General features: G+C 38.4%; 1 protein-coding gene across 2 annotated transcripts in view; it reads right to left on the bottom strand.

Annotated features, from left to right (window-relative positions):
- The window catches only part of STRN (striatin), a 111,557-nt gene that overhangs the window by 51,177 nt on the left and 32,487 nt on the right, over positions 1–27,893 (bottom strand). For both annotated transcript variants that reach the window (XM_066266900.1, XM_066266899.1), the window contains exons 3-6: positions 18,490–18,563; positions 6,336–6,414; positions 3,648–3,815; positions 156–291 (exon numbers count right to left, since the gene is read on the bottom strand). In XM_066266900.1, coding sequence (XP_066122997.1) covers positions 156–291; positions 3,648–3,815; positions 6,336–6,414; positions 18,490–18,563 — 457 coding nt within the window. The remainder of the gene's footprint in view (positions 1–155; positions 292–3,647; positions 3,816–6,335; positions 6,415–18,489; positions 18,564–27,893) is intronic.

Raw genomic sequence — 27,893 nt, forward strand, 5'->3', positions numbered from 1 at the left:
AGCTGCTATACTAAAAGTACTCTTGATTTTGAAATCAATATTAAAAACATTTAAATGTCCCCAAATTCATGAAAAGAATTAAGAGTTTAGGTTAAAAGACATGGATTATTTTTAAAAATATTTTAAAATATTTATATCTGAGTTATCCAACTCACTGTTGAAGTATCAATGATGCTTTTCTCTCGACCATCAATGTCATCATCTTCATCTTCATCACTGAAATCTGTAGCTGCATTTTCAGGGAATTTGAAATTATCCAGCACAGAGGCAGAATCTGTTAACTCGGATTTCCTGGTTTAAAACATGTACATCATGCCAGTTATTCATTTCAACTCAACACAAGAATTAATACATGAAATGATACACTAACTTCTGTTTATATTGTAACTATGATCTCTCAAATCACATTACAAATGAGATTGATTTTTATCCATTATACACCCACGAATTTAATTGGAAAAGCAATATAGAAGTGATTACTTTTTTTTTTTTTTTAGAAATGATTACTTTTTAAGGTACTTTGCAATCCTATTTACAGCAACTGTAATCTATTGTAAAGAGCTTTCCCTCCTGATTCAGAAGTACTTCAATTTTTAATCCTAAATTAAACTTCCTGTATTTTTCTGAAGTGAGAAGCAGGGAGGCAGAGAGACAGACTCCCGTATGCACCCAACCGGGATCCACCTGGCAAGCCCACCAGGGGGTGATGCTCTGCCCATCTGGGATGTTGCTCCATTGCAACCAGAGCCATTCTAGCGCCTGAGACGGAGGCATCCTCAGCGTCTGGACTAACTTTGCTGCCTTGGCTGCAGGAAGGGAAGAGAGAGAGAGAGAGAGAGAAAGGTAAGGGGGAAGAGTGGAGAAGCAGATGAATGCTTCTCCTGTGTGCCCTGGCCAGGAATTGAACCAGGAATATCCACACACCGGCCGACACGCTCTACCACTGAGAAAACTGGCCGAGCCCTCTTTTTAAAAATACTATCTCTGCCACTATTTTTGTTTTCCTCTATGCAACTCTTTCTATGACAATTAAGTTTTCATAACTAAGAAAATAACTGGAAAATATGTCCTTTTCCTTTGATATAATCTTTTCGTTCTGAACAGCTGAAGAGTTGAAAAAAAGTAAATGTACACATGAAGTTACTAAATACAATGTATTAGTCAAATCAACATTACTAGAAAACTTCATCCTCTTGGTGAGCATTAAACTTTAGAAATTATTTCAAATATGTAATATTGTAATTTAGTTCCCTAAAGACAAATTTAGTAAAAAATGTCCTGCCTGACCAGGCAGTGGATAGAGCGTCGGACTGGGATGCGGAAGACCCAGGTTCAAGACCCCGAGGTCACCAGCTTGAGCACAGGCTCATCTGGTTTGAGCAAAAGTTCATCAGCTTGAGCCCAAGGTTGCTGGCTAGAGCAAGGGGTTACTCGGTCTGCTGAAGGCCCACAGTCAAGGCACATATGAGAAAGCAATCAATGAACAACTAAGATGTCACAACAAAAAATTGATGATTGATACTTCTCATCTCTCTGGATTCCTGTCTGTCTATCCCTCTCTCTGACTCTCGCTCTGTCTCTGTAAAAAGAAAAAAAAGACATTAAAAAAAATATATATCCTAATAGCCAAAAAGGATGATTTCTTTCTAGTTCATTAAAAAATGTCTTAGATAAGGAGGTATTTCCACAAAAAAATTTAGCCACAGTATGGACAGTTTTCAAAACAGATAAATAATAAATTTCAAACCTGCTGGAAGCTATGTTTTAGATTTTTCTACTTTATTTTTCATCCCTACCTAAATCAGATATTCAGAATAATACCCTTGTCAGCTTTAAAAGACAGACCAGTACCCGGGTTCGATTCCCGGCCAGGGCACACAGGAGAAGCGCCCATTTGCTTCTCCACCCCCACCCCCCTCCTTCCTTTCTGTCTCTCTCTTCCCCTCCCGCAGCCAAGGCTCCATTGGAGCAAAGATGGCCCGGGCGCTGGGGATGGCTCCTTGGCCTCTGCCCCAGGCACTAGAGTGGCTCTGGTCGCGGCAGAGCGACGCCCCGGAGGGGCAGAGCATCGCCCCCTGGTGGGCAGAGCGTCGCCCCTGGTGGGCGTGCCGGGTGGATCCCGGTCGGGCGCATGCGGGAGTCTGTCTGACTGTCTCTCCCCGTTTCCAGCTTCAGAAAAATACAAAAAAAAAAAAAAAAAAAAAAGACAGACCAGGGCCAAAACACAAGACCACTGTTTTCTGAAGGTGTTTATAATGACTTAAGTTAACTTGCTAGGTAAAAATATAGCTGACAATAATGGAAGGTGGAGAAGAGTATAGGGGGAATAAATGGTGATGGAAGGATAATGACTTGGGGCGTTGAACACAATACAGTGTACAGACAATGTGCTGTGGAATTGTACACCTGAAACCCATATAATTTTATTAACCAGTATCGCCCCAATAAATTAATTTAAAAGAAAAAAAATAACTACATTGACCATGTCCACATAGAGAAACAATTTACATCTCACATTTATAAATAACAATTTAATGTAGTTTTAATTACTAATGAATACATTTAAGAAGGCTCCAATGACGTGTTTAGAGAAGTCATATTTTTGGACCTTTACCTAAATTTCATAATTTTCATTTATGTTCCAGATAACAGAAACTATGTTTTCACTAGAACAATAATTTTCAATCTTTTTCATCTCATGGCAGAAATAAAATAATTACTAAAATTCTGCAGCACACTGAAAATTTATTTTTTGCCAATCTGACAAAAAAAAAGATAGGTGTCATTTTGATTCAGCCACATTTGCCTACTGTTGTGTTCTAAATAGTCAGGAGCTGCATGTTTTAAAAATTCTAACAGCATACCAGTTGAAAATTGCTGTGCTAGAACATATATAGTTTAAAATCATTCTTCCAGCCTAAACAAACATTAAAATAAAATAACATCATATTTAGACATTCACAGAACCTTTGGCTTTTTATTTAAGAATCCTGCCAATTTTTTTTTCAGTAAAGAAGAATCTCCTTATTTAACTTTTCTGTACATTTTATTTATTTATTTTTAAATTTTATTTTTTTTACTTTTCTGTACATTTTAAACAGAATTACATATAACTGTATGATCCATGGTCCAAAAGAAAACAAAAAATATTTCAAACAGCTATTGAATTTTTCACGCTTATTCTATTAAAAATATATACTTAAAATATATACTTTTCAGAGGAAAGATGAGCTACAGGATAATTAGGTAAACAAAAGTGGCTAAGATAAGGTTTACTTCTAATTTTTTATTTATATGACTTGTGGTATTTATGATTTCTGGGTCACAGAACTGCAATTTCATTCTTAAAGATTTGAACTAAATTTCCAAACTAAGATCTTCTATGAAGTTCTAATAGTGACTAAGCTTCAATATATTAAAATCTGCATTAACTACATAAATTTCAAGCAAATATCTTAAGCAAAAATATGCTTAAAATAATTATAAATAACTCTAATCACTGTTATCTTATACCAAATAAATTTTTAATTAAACATAATTATTTCTGTAGAAGTATCTAAGAGTGCAAGTATCATAAGTATCACACATAAACCAAATATATTTAATAAAAACTAATAGCTAAAACACTTCCCATACAAAATACTTACCCAATCATTGCTGTATCTTTAACTTCACCATCTGTCCCATTTATAACTGAGTCTTGATTTCTGTCATCTTCCCTGTCAGTGACATCACTTGAAAAGCCCAACAAAGCTCGCACTCGTTTAGATTTCACATCTAGAATAGTGTCTGTGTAACCCACCTCCTGTAGATACCTGTGTAAGAAGAGAATTCTTACAATTCAGCCATACTGGATCAACATTCTACAATAAAAGTATGTCTTTAAATTCACTGCCTGAATAAGACTTAACAGTATAGTACTATGCTAGTATGACTTGCTAATAAATAATCTTCCAGCTGCAGATGGAGCTGCCTCTTGCAGTACCAGTCTCTCTGGTCACTGAGAAAAATCAAAGAACTATACAATACACCATTCATTATATTTATCATAAGAAGAAGTTGTTCCTTAATATACCTAATAGCACATTCATTCTTCTACACAGGATTGAGTAAACTCACTCTCAGATTCTTCTGAATTACTATTTTATAATAGTAGGTATTATAACCAGTAGTCCTTTTACATTTCTGATGTTAAATATCATTGAATCAACTGTGATCTAAAGAGAATATTTCTAGTATATACAGTTTCCTCCATGACATACAAGAAGTCAATATATTCCAAAGAGTCACCTCTACAGAAAAGAAGTTTTAACCTGGGAAACTGTAAAATGCAAAAAAGTAGACCACAATTCAATTGTGAGATATGGAATGCCTGGGTGTATAGGGGAACAGGCTTTGTATTTAGAAATAGAACTAAAGCCCATTTCTACTACTTTCTTCCTGTGTTACTTTTAATTTTCCTGAACTTCAGCTTTCTTCCCCTAAAAAAGACATACTTAGTATAGTACCTGGCATATAGAAGGTACTCAATATCTACTAACAAAAAAAATTACCAAAAAAAGACCAAAAGTGGGAGTGGCAAGAACGTGAAAAAGGCAAATGTCACTAATAACAGTGTTAATAAACATGACAGACAAATGTCAGGCATTAACTTACAAGCAAGTATCAGTCTAAGGAATGAAAAAGAAAATAAAGATGGATAAGATAACCAGTCTAAGGTCAATTTAAGATCTGGTATTAATATTTTTGATAGCTAAAAGATATCTCACAAACATATGTGACCGAAATGGATTAAGTGTATTCTATTAAATCGAGATACTCATTTTTCAATGCTAGTCAATATTTATAGAAAGGGCTTAGTTAAACTTGGGATTATAAATTTTTAACTTTCATAAATTTAATTAGTTGTTCTTGAAAACTAATAGCAAATATTGTTTGTTCATTAATAACAAGTAAAATTTGATATATGCTTCACTTTGGCAACAAAATCACATTACAAATAACTTTCAAAAATTTTGTTTTCCATAGATAAGCTGGCTTTATGAAATAGTTACTTCCTCATTTGCTGCTAAAACTTCAGTCTTTTAAAGTTTTTGAAAATATCTCTTGGATTGCTCACTATAATAACTTCAGCAGATTAATAACATGTATTTATTTAAAAAGGAAAATGCATAAATCATATTCAAGACCAAAGTAAGGGCACTAGTGAAAACCCACTTATTATATATTAGTGAAATCTCACTTTCTTCTAACTTCAAGAAAATAAAAAATAGATATGAGGCTACATTTAATCTTCTCTTTCCATCATCAAAAGGAATGACTGGCATGCATCATTTTGGAAATCACAGATTACTCACAAACAACCCCAAAGGTCCAAAACAGTCAGCAAAGTTCGTTTTACTAAGGCACCAACCTGAATACCAGTTTCAAACATGGTATGTAAGGACCAGGCACTGAGCTGGTCAGTTGGTCTTGCCCACCCCGACATCTGAACCTCAATCCAGCTTTCTTACCTCTGTGTAGTCTCAAATACCCATTTTATAGGTGAAAGTATACATTAGTGCAATATTTGCAAATTTGGGAAAACCAAAAAACTGTTAAATTAAAAATTGAAAAACACAAAATTTACATATCAATACTGATTAACCTGACCAGGTGCTGGCGAAGTGAATAGAGCATGGGCCTGGGATGCGGAAGACCCAGGTTTGAGACCCTGAGGTCGCCAGCTTGAGTGCGGGCTCATCTGGTTTGAGCAAGGCTCACCAGCTTAAGCCCAAGGTTGCTGGCTCAAGCAAGGGGTCACTCAGTTTGCTGTAGCCCCCTGGTCAAGGCACATATGAGAAGGCAATCAATGAACAACTAAGGTGCCGCAACAAAGAACTGATACTTCTCATCTCTCTCCCTTCCTGTCTGTCCCTATCTGTCCCTCTCTCTGTCACAAAAAGAAAACAAAAAAAAAGACTGATTATGCTTATATTAAAGTTTATATCTTCATGTATAAAATATGCAAACAGAAGAGTAATTTTAAGAGTACAGAATTATTTACACTATAAATTTAAGTGTATAATAAAATCTAGAAGCTTAGAACTGTACTCTTTGTGATGAAGCTAAAATTATGAAAAGAATTTTGGGGGAAATTCTTACTAATATTTAATAAAAAATAAAATCTATAAGGGGAAAAAGTTAATATGAAAAGAAAAAGAAATTCAATTCAGCTTTTTCACAGCAACAGTATAATAACATGAGATAAATTATTCTGACTTGAAAATACAAAACAAAAATAATCTCCTAAAAATACATGCTTGTCCTCTCTAGTCTGACCATGGGTTACTTACTGTCTGAGCAGTTGCCGACCCTGTTTCCACATTAATTGGCTGTTTTGCTGTGGCTGCACTTCTGTTTCATTACCTTCATCTAGAAAACATTAAATCATAATAAAATGACTTGTTACATACATTAAAAGATCTCAATTCATAAAAAATATACCCAAAATTTTATAAGATTAAGAATATGTAAAACTGCACAGTAAGATATGTTTTAGGACAATGTAAATTGTTTTTAAGTCAAATTTCCATAACAAAACACCAAATTCATTATTGTTACTTGATTCTCCTCAGAGTTATAGAACTACAATAGAGACATTTTCAAAATCTTTAGGCAGCCTGAGAATTTTCCTCCAGGATGAAGACCTATCCAAATCAAGTCACACAATAAGAGTCCAATAAAAGCATTATTAAGCACCAAATCAGAATTAGAACAAAATACCCAGGAATAATGGTTTTTAAAAGAGCTAGTTTGATTAAAGATTAGATAGGAAATAGTGTCCATCCACACCTGTTTCCTTCACTAGTTATTAAATGAAAACCTCAGGACCTGGCTGGATGGCTCAGTTGTTTACAGTATCATCCCAATATGTCAAGGTTGAGGGTTTGATCCTTGGTCAGGGCACATATAAGAATCAACCAATGAATGCATAAATAAGTAGAACAACAAATTGATATTTCTCTCTCTCCCCCCCCTTCCTCTCTAAAATCAATAAATTAAATTTCAAAAATAAAAATAAGTGAAAACCGAGTATTCTTTTTAAAATGTTCTTTGAATGAAAATCTCATAGGCCTTTTAAAGCTTTAAGTTCATCATTTGGTAGAAGCTGAATACTTTCAAGAAGGTGGTAAAATAAAAAGTCTTCTAAGTCTGGACTAAAGAATTTCCAAACTACACTATGGCTATACTTTAAAAATACAAAAATTTCACACTCTTCATCAGTCCTTGATCAAACTATAAGAAACTGTGATCTTTATAGGGTTATTTATATATTCAAGTGAAGATACAAGACTGGAAATATTTGTTTTATGATGTCTGATATCACACATTTACTGTGTTACAGACGTGTTAAAAATGTATACATTTTCTCTTTTAATCTTTAAAACTCAAAAGACAGGTGTTATTACTAGCCTCATTTTAAAGATGAGAAATATGAGTTTTACAGCTTAATTATAAGTTTTCTAAGTTAGAAATAGTTACAAGTTTTGAAGTCATGTCAACTCCAAAGCTCATCTATTTTCCTCCACATGCTACCTCTACAATGGTAAGAAATTAAAGAAATGTGTAAGTGAAAAAATTAGATCTGGCACTTTCATTTTTTCCCTAAAATAACTAGACAACGCTCTGGATACACCAAAGAAACAGCAGCAGAGTAGATGGAGGACGGGTCGGGGGATTGTTAACTTATAAAGGAAAATTGCTTTGGAATAACCTCAGAGGGTATACTTTCTTTTTTTTAAAAAAGGCAAAAACAAAGGTCTCAGTACTAAGGAAAAATGATATATCTCATTCCACGACCCATAAATTCAGGAACTGTGTATTTAACACAGCATGTTCCAGTATGTCCCCTTCTTAAGTCAAGTCAGTCACCTGTACTTGCCAACTAAAAACATTTAAACTGACATTTCAAAAAACTGAAAATTTAGATGTTAAAGAACTTCTGAGGTCATCTAATTTCCCATCAGAAAAGGCCTAAATCCTTCTTATACCATCCTCCGATATACTTAACTCCTCTGCCTACTCTGGCAGCTAGTGATGTGATACAGCCAGTCAATGGAATACTACTTAATAGGAGCAAGAAATAAAATCCAGATACAGACCCATATGAATTTCAAATGCATTATGCCAAGTGAGAGGAGCTAGAATCAGAAGGCTACATTCTGTATGAGTCTGGAATTCATATACTTATTGGAAAAAAGCGTAACTACAGAAACAGAAAACAGATTAATGGTTGCCAGATTAGACTGGAAAAGGAGGGGTTGATTTTTTAAAAAAGGGTAGTAGTAACAAAACTGGATGTTTTTGTGAAAATACTAAAAAGGTGAATTTTATTATATGGAAATTAAACCTTAATAAAAAATAAAATAAACCAAATCAGACTATATCCTCAAACTCTTATTTAAAAAAGTATATTGCTATACTGAGATAAAATCTGACTCCTTGGGTAATATTTGACATTTACATTATCAACCAAAAAAAGTCTGAGGTTTAAAGAAAAGGAAAGTAAAAAACCCCTTGCACATGTGGACTTGATTTTCCCCACACTTCCTTATCTCACCTCACAGTCCTCTCAAGAGTAAGTAGTCATCCACTATCAGAGTCATTTTTACCTTATCAAGTTAAAAAGTGACATTATACAAAAGTGAGGATTTAAAGTGGATAAGAGTTATTTATCTTGGTAATATTAAAAGTATTTGATACCTCAAGTTAAGTTGAAGTAACAAGGATTCAATTTACCCTCCTGCTTAAAACAGGTATAAAACAAATAGATGAAACAATGGTAAGACACTTGACAGCACACAACAAAGGAGAGTGATCCCTGAGAGATGCCTGGTGATAGCGAGGAAAACAGGTGAGCCCTGTAATTGTTCCAGTTTACTGCCTAGAGCAGTGGTTCTCAAACTTTTTGAAGTAGGGGCGCATTTAAAATCCTACAAATAATTGTAGGCGCACTATATACAAATTTCTGAGAAATATGTTATAATAATTAAGTCAAATATTAAAGGAAAAATATATAAAGTCCAAGCGTGCTTTTATGGTAATTAAACAAAATACAACAAAATTTATTCTGCCCTGGCCGGTTGGCTCAGTGGTAGAGCGTCAGCCTGGCGTGCAGAAGTCCCGGGTTCAATTTCCGGCCAGGGCACACAGGAGAAGCGCCAATCTGCTTCTCCACCCCTCCCCCTCTCCTTCCTCTCTGTCTCTCTCTTCCCTTCCTGCAGCAAGGCTCCATTGGAGCAAAGATGGCCCGGGCGCTGGGGATGGCTCCTCAGCCTCTGCCCCAGGCACTAGAGTGGCTCTGGTCGCAACAGAGCAACGCCCCGGAGGGGCAGAGCATCGACCCTGGTGGGCAGAGCGTCGCCCCCTGGTGGGCGTGCCGGGTGGATCCCAGTCAGGCGCATGCGGGAGTCTGTCTGACTGTCTCTCCCCGTTTCCAGCTTCAGAAAAATACAAAAAAAATAATAATAATAAAAAAATTTATTCTGACATTAAAATGCATTTTTATGTTACTTTTTTTTGAGTTATGCTTTTTAGAATTTGTAAAAAAGAAGGGTTAAAAAATTTTTAAATGACAAAAATGTTATTTTTTATATATATATATAGATATATTCTTAGTAAGATTTAGTAAATTTGGCAGGTCCCGGGGCGAATGTGTTAAGTTTTTTCATTCTTGTGTTTATGAGAAACATGAGCCTGATATGTCCTAGCGATTTCTTCAATGTTTGGGCATATATTTGAAAGGCAAACTCTCATTTCCTCATCAATACACTGAAAAATTCTTCTCTTTTTACTCTTAATTTACACCAAACAAAGGATAGAAGAAACTTGCCTCCAGTCTTTGCGGGGAACATGGGGGGTAGTGTAAACAATCCAGCACCACAGCTTAACAGCCTTTTGCAACCTAATCAGGCAAGTGAGGTGGGGGGTTGGGCAGACTGTCAGCTTACAGCCAACTTCCCACACCTCTGTCCCCCCAAAATCTAAATTCCAAAAACCCTGTTGGTTTTATGGTCCCCAACAGGCACATATTTCTCTGGAATACCATAGGGCACACCTGGAAATCTTCTAGGGTGCACCAGTGCGCCCTGTCGTACACTTTGAGAACCACTGGCCTAGACAGATTTTCCAGATCACAGCATAAGGAGGGGGAACAAAACCATGCCAGAAGAAAGAATGGCTGAAAAGTGCCAAATTTCATGAAAACTATGAACTCATAGATCCAAAAACTTGACAAATCCCAAACCTCAAGCACAAGAGATTGGGGGTGGGGGCCCAAACCACATCAAATAAAATTGATTAAAACAAATTAAAGATAAAGAGAAAAATTTTAAGCCTGAACAGGTGGTAGTGCCGTGGATAGAGGGTTGGATTGGGGCATGAAGGTCCTAGGCTCAAAACTCCGAGGTCGTCAGCTTGAGGGCAGGCTCATCTGGCTTTAGCGCGGGGTTGCCGGCTTGAGTGTGGGGTCATACACATGACCCATGGTCACTGGCTTGAGCCCAAAGAGGTCACTGGCTTGATCCCAAAGAGGTCACTGGCTTGAAGCCTAAGGTCACTGGCTTCAGCAAGGGGTCACTCGCCACTCGCTCTGCTGCAGAGCCCTCCATCAAGGCACACATGAGAAGGCAATCAATGAACAACTAAGGAGACTAAGGAGCTGCAACAAAGAATTGCTTCTTCTCATCTCTCTCTTCCTTCCTGTCTGTCTGTCCCTATCTGTCCCTCTCTCTGTCTCTGTCACACACAAAAAAAAAAAAAAAAAAAAAGAAAGAAAGAGAAAAAGATCCTAAATGCTCTGAGCCGGGCTCCCATGCTTCAATGCAGTTAATATTCATGTGGGTGATCCACTTCCCACCCTCTCTAGCTGTCAGACCCTAGACCTTGTCATGATGAAGAACTGACACAAATGCAAACTCACTTTCTGAGCATATCCTTCAAGTTCAAGACTCCCAATTCACTATTTCTTTGATTTAGCTGGGATTTTTTTTACCAGAGGCCAGCGAATTATAGCACGTGGGCCAAATCTGGCCTGCCACACTCATTCATTTATATATTGTAGATGCTTTCATGTTACGACAGCAGAGTAGCTGCAACAGCAAATGTATGGTTTACAAAACCCAAATAGTACTATCTGGCCTCAGAAAAAATTTCCTGACCTGCTCTAGATCATAGCCTATTCCCTTATCCTTATTCTTGCCCATTTAGGCTCCTTTTGTCTTCACTTCCTCTCCTCTGGAGTTTTAACTCACAATCTATCACTTTATTCTTTTACCAATGTTCTCAATTTTCTTGTTCCCTTGTTTCTCCATAAATTCAATGAATTCAACTATTAACTATTTTCTCTCCATTTAACAAGTGTACAGATCAGTGCTCCTATACAAATTCATGGTTACACACATCAACCAGACCCTTAGCTTTTCTGAATGCTACCATTTCTTAGTCAGTTTGCTCTCCTGTTCATTTATTATAAACCTTCTCTACATTTTTTTTATCTCTTGTGCACTCTTAGCAGATAATCCTGTCTCATACATAAAGCTATCATATTAAATACCCACCACCAAACTGAAACTCAAACCTCCAAATCTATCACCTAACTTCCTATATTCTCTCTTGGTAACAACAAAAGACACACTCCTCCTACCATTCTCTGGCTATGTTCAGAATCCAATTTCTATCACTTCTTCAGATCCCTTCCTATTTTGCATATCTCTACTTTCTCCCTTTTATGTGTTCCTCCTCTAAGAAACGCATCACACATGCGCCATGCGCACATGCACACTTCCTTGACCTCTTCCGTCTTCTCAGCTATTGCCTCCTAATCCCTCTTTCACCTCCACAACCTATGCTCCTGAAAGTTCCCTCAGTCTTCACTTTCCACTCATGTCTATGTTTCTATCCTCATCTCTCTCCTAAAACTGCTTGCAATAAAGTTCTCAGTGGCCCTGGCCGGTTGGCTCAGTGGTAGAGCGTCAGCCTGGCGTGCGGGGGACCCGGGTTCGATTTCTGGCCAGGGCACATAGGAGAAGTGCCCATTTGCTTCTCCACCCCCCCCCTTCCTCTCTGTCTCTCTCTTCCCCTCCCACAGCCAAGGCTCCATTGAAGCAAAGATGGCCCGGGCTAGAGTGGCTCTGGTCGCGGCAGAGCAATGCCCCAGAGGGGCAGAGCATCGCCCCCTGGTGGGCAGAGCGTCGCCCCTGGTGGGCGTGCCGGGTGGATCCCGGTCGGGCGCATGCGGGAGTCTGTCTGACTGTCTCTCCCCGTTTCCAGCTTCAGAAAAATACAAAAAAAATAAAAATAAAGTTCTCAGTGACCTGTTTGTCACTAAATCCCTAAGCTCTGGAAATTCATCAGTAATTCTAAAGGGACCTTACTTCTGAAAACTGTCTCTTTTTTGGTTTCCATTAGTTCCCACCTACCATTAAGACAACCCTTATGAGATTCCATTTCAGGTTTCTACTTTTCAACCCAGTTTTTAAAAGTCATCATCCCTCAGGGTTCCATTTTAGGTTCTCTTCTCACTCTGATAAGCTCCCTAGGTGAGCTTTCAACTCCAATGGCCTTGACTGCCATCAGCACTATATGGTGCTGCCTCTCGAATATGCATTTCAAACCCATCGCCCCGGCCTGAGTTCCAAACCCACTCACCTGTCTACTAGCCATGTTGACTTGTTTGCCTAACAAGTAAAGCCAGAAGTGAACCCACCATCTTCCAGACCTGCTTCTAGTCTAGTTCTTTAAACTGGAAATGTAAGAGTCATCTTTGATGCTCCTTTTTTTCATCCACTACATCTAAACAAGAATTAATTCCTACAGATTTACTTCCTAAATATCTCCTGAACATACCCACTTCTCCTCAGTGCCGTCGTTAGTACCCTAATCAAGGTAACCTTCCACATCTACCCAGACGGCTGTTAACAGTCCACTACCCAGTCTTCCCATTTCCAATTTTGCTATTCTCTAATCCATTTTCCAGAAAAAAAGGAGCAAATTTGATCACAAGAGTCCTCATTTAGTCCTTTGAATGCCTTCTCATAACTCGAATGATAAAGTGCAAACTTCTTAACATATTTTACAAGACCTTGTAACATATTTACCATCTGTTCTCCTGGCTAACTCTCTAGCTGCTTCTATAAACACTCATCCCTCCCTCTCAATACCAGCCAGTTATTTCATTTCTCAAATATGCCATATTCTTACCTCTGAAGTTTTATTGCTAATACTTGGCCTTTCTCCCACCCTTCACCTAACAAATAGTTCACTTCCCCTAACTCTTACTTGTCCTTCAGGTGTCAACTTTAAACATCACTTCCTGCAATAAGCCTTCCTTGACCACTTAAGACTAGATTTGATTCCCTATGACTGTGCTGTTACACAAAACCTATTACCTTCCCCATCACACATAGCATTTTACTGCAGTCAATTTTTTCTTTTCCCTGTAAAAATCCAACAGGCAGAAGCATAAACTTCTGCACTGCACGGCAGTGCTTCTGGTCCAGCATAGTCTTAGAGGCCATTCTTGGAGGAAATTGTGCCATTGGTTAATTAAGACTTTCCACCATTAAACCTGAGGTCCTACCAACAGCACAAAACTTCTTTTTTGTGAACCAGCCAAGAATCTTCACAGCGTTTTCAGTATGACTTTTTTATGAGTTACTGTTCTCGAAGCTCCCTAAATTGCTTAAGAATTCAGCTTTGAAATATAGGCTGCTTTGTTTGTGACTGAGTGTGGGTGTGTACACACACGTGCGCTCACACACACTCTCACACAGAGATTTCCATATGTAAACTTATCAGGCTTTGTGCACAAATACATCTTTTAATTCGAGTGCAGCTTTCTAAAGAAAGAGCCTCTTAGCAGAGTGTCAAGTGCACAGTCAGCCCTCAACCAAAAACTTTGTGAGAGATAATTTGGTGAACCAAATGTAGGCACAAATTCTCAGATACCCTCGTGAGGCAGCTTCTTTTGTTTTTCTCATTGATTAAGAGTTTCTTCCTTGTAGAATATACCTTGTTCTTGGTTAGGTAGAATAAATATAATCAAGATGGCCATATTACCCAAAGCTATATACAAATTTAATGCAATTCCCATCAAAATTCCAATGACATTTTTTAAAGAAATGGAGCAAAAAATAATCAGATTTATATGGAACTATAAAAAGCCCCGAATAGCCAAAGCAATCCTAAAGAAAAGGAATGAAGCTGGGGGCATTACAATACCTGACTTCAAACTGTATTATAGGGCCACGACAATCAAAACAGCATGGTATTGGCAGAAAAATAGACACTCAGACCAATGGAACAGAATAGAAAGCCCAGAAATAAAACCACATATATATAGTCAAATAATTTTTGATAAAGGGGCCAACAACACAAAATGGAGAAAAGAAAGCCTCTTCAACAAATGGTGCTGGGAAAACTGGAAAGCCACATGCAAAAGAATGAAGCTGGACTACAGTTTGTCCCCCTGTACTAAAATTAACTCAAAATGGACCAAAGATCTAAACATAAGACCTGAAACAATAAAGTACATAGAAGAAGACATAGGTACCAAACTCATGGACCTGGGTTTTAAAGAGCATTTTATGAATTTGACTCCACAGGCAAGAGAAGTGAAGGCAAAAATTAATGAATGGGACTACATCAGACTAAGAAGTTTTTGTTCAGCAAGAGAAATTGATAACAAGATAAACAGACAGCCAACTAATTGGGAAATGATATTTTTAAACACCTGCTCAGATAAGGGCCTAATATCCAAAATATACAAAGAACTCATAAAACAAACAATCCAATAAAAAAATGGGAAGAGGATATGAACAGACACTTCTCCCAGGAAGAAATACAAATGGCCAACAGATATATGAAAAGATGCTCATCTTCTTTAGTTATTAGAGAAATGCAAATCAAAACTGCAATGAGATACCACCTCACACCTGTTAGACTAGCTATTATTAACAAGACAGGTAATAGCAAATGTTGGAGAGGTTGTAGAGAAAAAGGAACCCTCATCCACTGTTGGTGGGAATGTAAAGTAGTACAACCATTATGGAAGAAAGTATGGTGGTTCCTCAAAAAAAAACTGAAAATAGAACTACCTTATGACCCAGCAATCCCTCTACTGGGTATATACCCCAAAAACTCAGAAACATTGACTTGTAAAGACACATGCAGCCCCATGTTCATTGCAGCATTGTTCACAGCGGCCAGGACATGGAAACAACCAAAAAGCCCATCAATAGATGACTGGATAAAGAAGATGTGGCACATATACACTATGGAATACTACTCAGCCATAAGAAATGATGACATCGGATCATTTATAGCAAAATGGTGGGATCTTGACAACATTATACGGAGTGAAATAAGTAAATCAGAAAAAACCAGGAACTGCATTTTTCCATACGTAGATGGGACATAAAAGTGAGACCAAGAGACATTGATAAGAGTGTGGTGGTTATGGGGGGAGGGGAGAGAGGGAGAGGGAAGGGGGAGGGGGAGGGGCACAAAGAGAACTAGATAGAGGGTGACAGGACAATCTGACTTTGGGTGATGGGTATGCAACATAATTGAACTTTAAGATAACCTGGACATATTATCTTTGAATATATGTATCTTGATTTACTGATGTCACCCCATTAAAAATAAATACAATAAAAAAAAAAAAAGAGTTTCTTCCTTGTTTATTTTGATTTGTTGAGAATTTAGTTCACAGGAAAAAAAGTACCCCACTGAAGAATTATGAAAACATGACCAAATTGTTGCGATTGTCTTCAATTTCATACTCTTTTGAAGGAATGCTTAACTGGAAACTTTGTCAGACAACTAACCACACTCAACTATGAAATGCCTCCTTCTTTGCATTTATAGGGATTGAAATTTCATCTTCTGAAATTAGCATGGTGTATCATTTTCTAAGGGGGCCAATTCTTCACTACAAGGGAAGTGAAGTATCTCTTGACTACAACAGGAATAAAATTAAATATACGCAGTTCAATTAAAAAAAAATCCAATAGGGCATTATCATCTTATTCACAAAATATGGTGCTGGGTCTGACAAGTATCACATATTTAATATTTGTAAAATAAATAGGTAGTCTGAAAGATCAACAGATGGAATGATGCCAGGTATTAACTAGGTACTGTACACTAAGAAAATAAACCTAAGAGTTAGGAATTAATTCCAGTTTTTCCCAGGTTACTGATAAGGAACAGAGCAACCTCAGAGAAATTAGATCATATATTGGGCATTTCAAATGTTAGGGCAGAGCCAAACTTACATGTGTCTGATTTTAAAGCCCAAACTTTTACCACCAAACCATATTGTTTACTTATTTTGTGTGTATTGCAATTAGGTCTTTATACTTCTAAACTGATATCTAAAAATTAGAAGATAAATTTTAAATGTAAAATTACTGATTAAAATCACTCCTTTGAATTGGGCAATAGACTTTAATTTTAGGACAGCCTTTAACAAGTAGCCAGGATATAAAAGAAAATATGCTTTTGCCTTTTTAAAAATTTAAGTCCATTTCAAGTTTTAAAAAAAAGAGATAGTTAAAAGAACAATTAAAAAAAAATTTGCCAATGATCAGGTATTCAATATTCAACTGTGGAAGCATGTTAATAACATTACTATAATGAACTGAACTATATATAAAATCAGCAGCACACTTAGAACTTACTTTGTAAAGTTCTTTTATACACTGTCAAATAGAGAAGCAGTGTGGTAAAATGGGAAGAATATTGTAAAGACAGTAGCCGCGGGTGGCCTGTGCAGGTTCGCATTTGATTTGGACAGTCGGTAATGGAACAACAAAGCCAAGAACTGGTGGGCCATTACCTTTAATCCTAGCTTGTACTCAGCGGGCAAGAAATACACACAGTGGGAAAACACTTCCCTTTCCATTCGGAGTTCCCAAAGCCACTGACTTATCCAAGTTTCCTAGAATCAAAGGCGTCTACCTAACCAGCCTTATTCACCTCTGTTCCCCATCTCCTTCTCTCTGCACAAACTCTGCACTAACTGGCTTCTCTTTCAGCACTCCGCCATCATGGCTGCTTCTCCTCTCCTCCACGTGGCCTTTCTCTGCTCTCTTCCAGCATGGGCTCCTCTGCCCCATTTTATAGTGTAGAAATCAAAACCTTTAATCCAATATACAAACAAGGAAGTCTCTGATACAAAGTCACTTAGGGTGGGAAAGGCTTAGTCTTAAAACTAAGCCTTAGGCCAGGCGTCCCCAAACTAGGGGCCCGCGGGCCACATGTGGCCCCCTGAGGCCATTTATCCGGCCTCCACCCCGCCGCACTCCCAGAAGGGGCATCTCTTTCATGGTCAGTGAGAGGAGCACTGTATGTGGCGGCCCTCCAACGGTCTGAGGGACAGTGAACTGGCCCCCTGTGTAAAAAGTTTGGGGACCTTACAGCCTGTCCCCCACACCCAATGTATATCATATTTACAAACTTATTTAACCAACAAATATGAATTTTGGAGTCAGACTAACCTGGGCTCAGATCCATATTCCCATTAATAATTGTCTGACCTTGGGCAAATTTCTCCACTTCTCTAAATTTAAATTTTACATAGATAAAATGAGGATGATACTGTCTTTATTAAGTAACTCTCTTAAGAATTACAGTTAATATACGTAAAGCCCCTAGTATAGGGCAGCTATTTCAGTGAATGATATAAATAATAGTTGGTATCTTCAGATATTTGATCCAAAAATTTAACCAGAAATTATGTCAAAAACACACTTACCTAAACACGGCAATAACTTTTGAACAACTTTTCTTACTTCCCCTTTCACCTAATAATAAGTAAATTATATCTATACTCCTTAATATCTGGTTGTTTATAAGTAAGTACTACTTTTGTATTATTTGGTGGGGTGAAGAGCAAGGTAGGAGAAGGAAAAAGGAGAAATAACAAAAGATAATGTTTCAGCTGTTAAAACATGATCTGGTTACAGAACCTGCTGTGGGTCAGAAAGTCCAAAACCATTTTGTACCTGAAACTGAGAGATTAGGTTTATGGGACAAGAAATTCCCCTGTACTTAAAAAAAAAAATCTCTTACCTCTTTCTCTCAAGATTTCAAGAACATGATGTACTTTGTACTGCATATCTCAAAGATCCCATTAACACTGGGGAGACCCAGCAAGAATCGGTTGTTAGTGCAAGTTACCCATGAACTCTGATCCTTCCAGTAAGTGCAGAACATAAGCAGAAAATGAGGAACTAAAGACAGGGGTAGGGGATAAGGGAAGGAAGGTGATGGGAAATGATCTACATAACACTGTGTGATTAGTGCCAAAAGATAAGTAGGTCAGAAAAAATAACTAATATGCAAATAACAAGAAATTCACTTGCAATTATAAATATTGTTGCTACAAAATACTAGATATTAACTTCTTTTTAATCACTTGAACTTCCTTTAAAATTAGCTTACCAGAATCATAGCTTGGAGGCTTCATATCTCCCTGATTCAATTCTGTCCCATATTTCAACTTGTGGTATTTGGCTCTAACAAAGAAATGAGAAAATACAAACCATCTTAAAACATATTTAAATAAACTTTAGATATATAATAGGAATAATCATCAGTAGTCAGTCGTCCTGGCTAACTTTCAAAGGCTCATAACCTTCCAAGGTGTCAGTCATAATACAAAAGTGTTCACCATTATAATTTGTTGTTATACAATCAAGTGCTATTTATAACAAAGGACTATCAGCTTCTTGGTCTTTTGCCTAAGATCAAGTATAACAAATAAAGGACTAACACTGGGAAACATACATCTTTTTTCTATAGCTACTAATGAATCATATTAACATCCTAGTTTTTGTTGTATTTACATTTTCTTGATGAGTGCTATAGGACAATTCCATTATCAAAAACAGTAGAAAAGCCTGACCAGGCAGTGGCGCAGTGGTTAGTGTAAGGTATTTTTTTCCCGCTGAGAAGGAAGGAAGAGGGCCGGAGCCACAAAGTGTGGAATAAGTAAACGGCTTTATTGAGTACAGAGCGCACATCTTGCCCGGCAAGGTTCCCTGGCCCCGAGGAAAGAAAGATGGAGGAGAGATGGAGGTCAGGGAAGTTGCACGGATTAAACCGCGTGGGAGATATTTAATGGGTCCCTCTAGGGAAATGGAGCTACTATGACGTGGTGAAATTTCACTGGCTGGCAGACGATCACTTCTTTCCAAATGGTTCCTGGGAAGCTTCCTTTGGCGGGCTTGATTGTGGGCGGTCCTAGCTAAAGTGGGCGGGTCTGAGTTCTCCACATGACTATCCCTCTATCCACCGACCTTACAGTTAGAGCGTAGGACTGGGATGCGGAGGACCCAGGTTCGAGACCCCGAGGTCGTCAGCTTGAACACAGGCTCATCTGGTTTGAGGAAAGCTCACCAGCTTGGACCCAAGGTCGCTGGCTGGAGCAAGGGGTTACTTGGTCTGCTGAAGGTCCACGGTCAAGGCACATACGAGAAAGCAATCAATGAACAACTAAGGTGTCACAATGAGTAACTGATGATTGATGCTTCTCATCTCTCTCCATTTCTGTCTGTCCCTATCTATCCCTCTCTCTGACTCTGTCTTTGTAAAAAATAATAACAAACAAAAAACTAGATAAGTTTGGATTTTAAAATAAACTCGTAAAAGACCAACCTTTCTCAAAATTGAGGTTTTTTAAAAGAAAAAATCATCTGTAATACTTTGTGCCTTGTCAGGCAATTATGATTTACCAAGTATGCATTATACTGAACAATCCAAAGGAGGGAAGGGGAACCAGCCCAAATCATGAATGTTGAGTAAGATGTTCCATCAGGAATAATTTTTTTACTAGTCAAATTATCCTTTGCTTTTTCAAAAAGAACTCAGGAAGAACTGTGAACAGGAATTCTTGTCTATATCCTTTTAAAAGCTATACAAATGTTATTATTTCTGGTTAATCTGACTTAACCTTCTCAGATTTAACCATCTGAGACCAGAAAAATAATCTAGATAAGGTAAGCAATTCTAAGCTTTACTAAAAATGGCCATACTAACTTAATGTATTTGTATATTTTGACTTGTTTTTTTTCCCAAAATAGTGAGGCCATTTACAATAAATATTCAATATAATGAGATTAGGATAATAATAACTATAATTTGAAAACCTAAGTAATAAAGAGGTAATGAAAAGGTAACATAGCCAAATTTTAAAGTTATTTTTTAATGTTAAGTTTATCCTTATATAAACTAATTGAGCACTTGCTATAAAGGTTTTATATTTCAAGAAAAGTATAAAGACAATCAAAATTTACTCAAATGTATGAAGTACTAGAATTCTTCATATTATTTTGCAATTATAACAGAAAATTCAATGTTTTGTATAGAGGGGGCTCTTAAGAAACGTATAAAAATTACAGACAGCTGATGTTCTACTTCTTAGGGTAGGTGGTAGGCACATCCATATTTTATATATTAGTCTTTATATTTTGCATATATATATTTATATAATGTTTTGTAATAATATATGCCTATTAAAAATAAAAAAATGTTTGCTAATATGAATTGATCTCTAAGCTTAAATAAAAAAACAAAGTACAAAATACTATGTTACATATGCCATATATATTTCTGTAAAGCCAGTTGCCGCGGCCATGACTACAACCGCCCAGCCCATGCAGGTTCACACTGCATTCGGACAGACAGTAATGAAACAACAGAGCCAAGAACTGGTGGGCCATTATCTTTCATCCTAGCTTGCACGGGGTGGGCACGTAAAAACACACACTGGGCTCCAAAACCCACTCATTCAGTGCTCACAAAGCTACTGACTTATCTGAGATTCCTAGAATCAAAGGTTTCTACCTCACCAGCCTCATTCTCCTTTGTTCCCCATCTCCTTCTCTCTGCACAAACTCTGCACTGACTGGCTTCTCCTTTAGCACTCCACCATCTTGGCTGCCTCTCCTCTCTTCCACGTGGCCTTTCTCTGCTCTCTGCTCTAATGATAATCGAACCAAGAGAGCAAGCTCCCGGTCTGCCCCACTTTATAGTGCAGAAATCAAAACCTTTAATCTAATATACAAAATAGGGAAGTATCTGATACAAAGTCCACCCCACATCAAAAAGGGTGGGAAAGGCTTAGTCCTAAAACCAAGCCCCAGGCTATATCCTGCCTGCCCACAACCTGCCCCCAACACATGAGTATCACCTGGGCGACGGGTTCCCACGTGGACAGCACCATTTTTAACAAAGTGAACATAATATATTTTATCTGTTCAACAATTTCATATGCATTGTACATTTCTGTAAGGACACATGATACATAAGACATCAGTTAAAAAAATTTCCTTAGGTAAGGCAAAGCAGTGAACGATGCACAAGGAGGCTACTTCGTACTATCTGGCTAATTAGCCATATGTGTAATATTTCTTTAAAAAAAATTTTAGTAAGTATTTTGTCCTGAATTATTTAGAATGTTTTTTCCCTATTCCTAATGCTTTGTTTAATCAAAGATTGCATCACCATACTAAAGATTCCCTAGTTGGTCTCAATGCATTTGTAATAATATTGATTATAAGAGGGTAAAATTTATAGCTATTAAGTTGACTCAAAGTAGCAACACCTCTTCAAAGTCAAAAAAGCAATGGAAAGTAACTAGCTTGAGGACAGAGTAGAAATAGCAATAAAATTTTATAGAGTTAATTTACATATTTTTGTTATATACATATAAAGAAAAACATTTTTAAACACAAAATACCTCATTATAGTGCATTCTAGTGGTCTTAGGAAAAACTGCAAGAGTTACAAAAAATGGAATAGAAAATATTCTACGTGGGGCAAAAGTAGGTTTAGAGTTGTGAGTAAGCAAAACAGAGTTTATTATATTTATTAATTACTGTATTATTTTCCATGCAAACAACTGTAAATCTGCTTTTGACCCACCCCATATGTAACAAAAGTAATAAAACACTATAAACTAATGCCTCATAAAAAAGTAAAAGATACAAAATAAGTAAAGAACTGCTGTGTTTACAAATTGTGTTCCCTTAAAAATAATCTGATTAAATCCAACATATTGAATTCTTATGACATGCCAAGCACTGTCCTAGCTGCTGGAAATAACCTGCAACTGGTAATCAGTTATAAAGGTGGAGGCACGGAGATGCCTAAGAGACAGAAATGTAAATTAATAATTATAGCACAATGTAGGATAAGAGCTAAGAGTTATATCAACTATTACAGGAACTCAGATAAAGAATTATCTCATTCTGTCAAAGGTGGTGTCAGAGACCTACCAAAAGGAAGGTAACACATTAAGATTTTAGATAAACTCAAAACACCATTAGTTTCCTAATCAAACAAATGAACTGATGTAGAGAGCATTTCTGTCAGAAGAAACATCTTAAAATTCCTCAGTGTAAAAAAACATAGAATTAAAAAACAGCTGACCTGTGTGTGTGCACCATGTTTGTATGTGTATGTACAGGACTAGCAAGGGGCCTGAAGGTAAAAGGTTTTACTAAGAAGAATTCTGAAATCAGTCAGATATTTTTAAGCAGGAATACAGCATCTGTTTTAGAAAATGAGTCCAATAAATATGGAGATGTTAAAGAGCTCTAATTCTCAAAGAAATGTTTTTGTATTACTTAATTTATCACACTTTAATAGTGCCATTACATTTAGAATGATTTCAAATCATTCATATGAACTTCAAAAAGGTACAATAAACCTGACCTGTGGTGGCACAGTAAAGCAGCAACTGGAATGCTGAGGTCACCAGTTCAAAACCTCAGGCTTGTCTGGTCAAAGCACATATGGGAGTTGATGCTTCCTGCTCCCCAACCCCCTACTCCCTTCTCCAAGATAAATAAACAAAATCTTTTTTTTTTTTTTTTTTCCCTGAAGTTGGAAACGGGGAGGCAGTCAGACTCCCGCATGTGCCTGACCGGGATCCACCCGGCATGCCCACCAGGGGGCGATGCTCTGCCCACCTGGGGCTCCGCTCTGTTGCAACCAGAGCCACTCTAGCGCCCGAGGCAGAGGCCACAGAGCCATCCTCAGCGCCCGGGCCATCTTTCTCCAATGGAGCCTTGGCTGCGGGAGGGGAAGAGAAAGACAGAGGAGAGGGGGAGGGGTGGAGAAGCAGATGGATGCTTCTCCTGTGTGCCCTGGCCGGGAATCGAACCCGGGACTCCTGCATGCCAGGCCAACGCTCCACCACTGAGCCAACCAGCCAGGGCCAACAAAATCTTTTTAAAAATCTTTTTTTTTTTAAATATACAAAATCAGAGACTCTTCTCCAAGAGAATCCCATTAGTTTAAAAAACAAAACAAAACTCTTCTCTAAATCAGGCCAGTTCTTTATCTCTTCTGTTCTCCAGAGTCAAACTACTTAAAAAATAAGTGACTATATCTGTCTCCACTTTATCCTTCTCATCCTGGAATCCCTGTGGATCTGGTTTATGTTCCTGCTACCTTACGAAAGCTGTTCTGGCAAGGATCCCAACAGCTCCTATTGACAAATCCAAATGACTATTTTCAGTATTCAATTTACTTGGAGTCTGTCTGGCACCTGCAATTGTCAAACTCCCACTTTCTTTAGCTTGTTCCCCATATACTGCTCTTTCCTTGCTTCTCCCAACTACTCACTCTTTCGTTGGCTCTTCTTCCTCTGCCTTCAAACATTTCTATTTCCTGTGGTCCCTGGTGGTTCTCCTCTCTTCCCACAATATTTGCTCTTCTTGTCTCAACTATAATTTTACCAACAATATTGATATCTACATCTCTAGTTCTGAGTCCCCTCCCATATTTGCTTTTATACCCTTCATTCCTATCCTTTCTTTTATTCTTAATTATCGTTAATTCTTTTAATAACTTCAAAAACTCATACTTTATGCCAGAAACCTAGGAATCATTCTTGAGTTGTCTTTCTTCCTCATTCCCTACACCCAATCATCTTCCAAACTGTATCAATTTTATTTAAAATGTTTCATAGCTGATGCTTCCTCTATTCCTGCAGCTCCTATGCTATCATTTCTCATCCTAGACTCTAAAATCTTCCTGCCTGTATTAACAGAATTTTTCAGTCCATGCCCCACATTAAGATCAGGATGATCTATATCTAAAATTTATTTCACATTATTCCATGATTAAAACCTTTTAATTGCATGACAACTAAATGCAATATGTATTCCTAGACCAGATCTTGGACCAGGAAAAGAAAGCTATGTAAGATCATTATTGGGACATTTGGTGGAAAAAAAAATGCTACAAAGATCATCACTGAACATATGAATATAGGCTATGTTAGATAATGGAACTATATAACATTCAATTTCCTTAATTTGATAATAAACTATAATTATACAATGGAATATCCTTGCTCTTAGAAAATATACACAGCTCTGACTGGATAGCTCAGTTGGTTAGAGCATCTATACCCTGTACATCATCCAAAGGCACAGAGGTTGCCCGTTTGATCTCCAATCAGGGCACATACAGGAACAGATCAATGTTCCTGTCTCTCTCTCCCTTATTTTCTGAAATCAGTAAATAAAAAAAATTTTAAAAATAAAATAAAATAGGCCCTGGCAGGTTGGCTCAGTGGTACAGCGTCGGCCTGGCGTGCAGGAGTCCTGGGTTTGATTCCTGGCCAGGGCACACAGGAGAAGCGCCCATCTGCTTCTCCACCCCTCCCCCCTCCTTCCTCTCTCTCTTTTCCCCTCCCGCAGCCGAGGCTCCATTGGAGCAAAGATGGCCCGGGCACTGGGGATGGCTCTGTGGCCTCTGCCTCAGGCGCTAGAATGGCTCTGATTGAGGCAGAGTGACGCCCCAAGATGGGCAGAGCATCGCCCCCTGGTGGGCGGGCCAGGTAGATCCCGGTCGGGTGCATGTGGGAGGCTGTCTGACTGCCTCCCCATTTCCAACTTCAGAGAAATACAAAAAAGAAAATTAATTAATTAATTAAATAACTGGCCCTGGCCAGTTGGCTCAGTGGTAGAGCATCAGACTGGTGTGTGGAAGTCTTGGGTTCAATTCCTGGCCAGGGCACACAGGAAAAGCGCCCATCTGCTTCTCTCCTCTTGCTCCTCTCCTTTCTCTCTATCTCTCTCTTCCCCTCCCGCAGCGAGGCTCCATTGGAGCAAAGTTGTCCCAGGCACTAAGGATGGCTCCATGGCCTCCACCTCAGGCACTTGAATGGCTCCAGTTGCAACGGAACAACGCCCCAGATGGGCAGAGAATCGCCCCCTAGTGGGCTTGCTGGGTGGATCCTGGTCGGGCACATGTGGGAATCTGTCTCTCTGCCTCCCCACTTCTCACTTCAGAAAAATACAAAAAAAAAAAAAAAAACATACAAAGAGGAATCTAGGGGAGAAGGGACATAATGTCTGCAACTAAATAGCAAATAATTCAGAAAAAAATAAGCTATAGTATGCATAATGAAAGTTAATATATATGCCTGACCTGTGGTGGTGCAGTGGGATAAAGTGTCGACCTGGAACACTGATGTTGCCGGTTCGAAACCCTGGGCTTGCCTGGTCAAGGCACATATGGGAGTTGAAGCTTCCTGCTCCTCCCCCTTCTCTCTCTCTCTCTCTCTCTCTCTCTCCCCTCTCTCTAAAAATCAATAAATATTTTTTAAAAAGGTTAATATAGAAAAATGTAGTCAAATTGATGAATCTGGGTAAATGGTATATAAGTCTTGCAACTTGTATTAGTTTGAGATTTTAGAAATTTTTTTAAAAATTTAATATTCCCTATTATGTGCAAGATAAAAGTTTCAATTCCTTAGTTAGGCTCTCCATGATTGCTCACCAAAGCACAATTAACATCCTTCCCTCCAGTACACAGTCATTACAAATCTCTGAACACACCAAACTGCTTTATTCCATGGCAAATACCATATTCCCCCATGTATAAGACACACCCTTTTTTGAAAAATTTGTAATCTAAAAACTGGGTGTGTCTTATACAGTGGTTGTGGCATTTCAAATGCCATGGATGGAACTGAGGACGAGGCAATATATGAAGACAGTGATCTGTCATCAGACACAGATGAGGACAAGCTAATGAATGGGAGTTTTGACAGTGATGAGGAGTTGTATGAATTTTATGATGAATAAAACTTGAGTTCAATATCTTTATGTAATACACATTTTTCAAATATCGGGTCCCAAAATTAAGTTGCATCTTATACATTTGGAAATATGGTATATCCTGAACCTTGCCTATATGGCAAACATATTATTATTTATGGTGATGTTCAAGTCTCATCCCCTCTAATTACACCATCCTCTCTACTTTCATATTCCAGACAGAAATAACCACTCCTTTCCTCTCTTCAGATCCTACTATACCCTGTACAGACTTCTCCCATAGCACCTATCAGACTGCACTGCACTCTGTGGTTTCCAAGTCTGTTTCCTGCTACTCTAAGCCCATAAAGGCAAGGACTCTGACCTATGTTTATATTCAGCTCCAGCACAGAGCTTAAGTTGGATGCAAAGATTAGTATATTTAATGAGAAGGGAGACAAACACATACATACACACACACACACACAATATTCTTGGTTACTGTAGTATTTGTATATTTCAATTCTTCATCTTATGAGGTACCATAATGTACTACTAAAGAGTATAGACTTCTGGCCCTGGCCGGTTGGCTCGGTGGTAGAGCGTCGGCCTGGCGTGCAGAAGTCCCGGGTTCGATTCCCAGCCAGGGCACACAGGAGATGCGCCCATCTGCTTCTCCATCCCTCCCCCTCTCCTTCTTCTCTGTCTCTCTCTTCCCCTCCCTCAGCGAGGCTCCATTGGAGTAAAGATGGCCCGGGCACTGGGGATGGCTCCTTGGCCTCTGCCCCAGGCGCTAGAGTGGCTCTGGTCGCGACAAAGCGACGCCCCGGAGGGGCAGAGCATTGCCCCCTAGTGGGCAGAGCGTCACCCCCTGGTGGGCGTGCCGGGTGGATCCCGGTTGGGCGCATGCGGGAGTCTGTCTGTCTATCCCCGTTTCCAGCTTCAGAAAAATACAAAAAAAAAAAAAGAGTATAGACTTCCAAATCAGGTAAACCTAAGAGATCTGAAGCACAGCTCTACCTAACTCTACAACTCTATCTGGCCAGTTAGTTTTTAAATCTCAGGGCTTGGTACATATTATTAGTTAATAAATAGTTGCCATTTTAATATTGCTCTCTCTTTTCACTCATGCCTATAATTTGGATAGCTTAAAATCTCAAATATCCCCACTCACTCCTTTTATTTATTTTTTATATATTTTTTTATTTTATTTTTTTACAGAGACAGAGAGAGAGAGAGAGGGATAGATAGGGACAGACAGACAGGAACAAAGAGAGATGAGAAGCATTAATCATCAGTTTTTCGTTGTGGCACTTTAGTTGTTCATTGATTGCTTTATCATCATATATGCCTTGACCGTGGCGCTACAGCAGACCGGGTAACCCCTTGCTCAAGCCAGCAACCTTGGGTCCAAGCTGGTGAGCTTTTTGCTCAAACCAAGTGAGCCTAAGCTCAAGCTGGTGACCTCGTAGTCTTGAACCTGGGTCCTTCGCATCCCAGTCCGACGCTCTATCCACTGCACCACCGCTTGGTCAGGCCCCACTCACTCCTTTTAAAAGTATAGTTTTTGTTTCCCCATCTCCCCAGTAGCGATTTCAATTAACTTCTCAAAGAAAAGAACCACCTATTTTTCACTAGGAAGCCAACCTGTTTTCTTTTTTTTTTTTTGTATTTTTCTGAAGTTGGAAACGGGGAGGCAGTCAGACAGACTCCGGCATGCGCCCGACAGGGATCCACCCGGCAAGCCCTCTAGGGGGCGATCCTCTGCCTATCTGGGGTGTTGCTCTG

This window comes from Saccopteryx bilineata, chromosome 3, assembly GCF_036850765.1.
Source record: "Saccopteryx bilineata isolate mSacBil1 chromosome 3, mSacBil1_pri_phased_curated, whole genome shotgun sequence".
Taxonomy (NCBI): Eukaryota; Metazoa; Chordata; class Mammalia; order Chiroptera; family Emballonuridae; genus Saccopteryx; species Saccopteryx bilineata.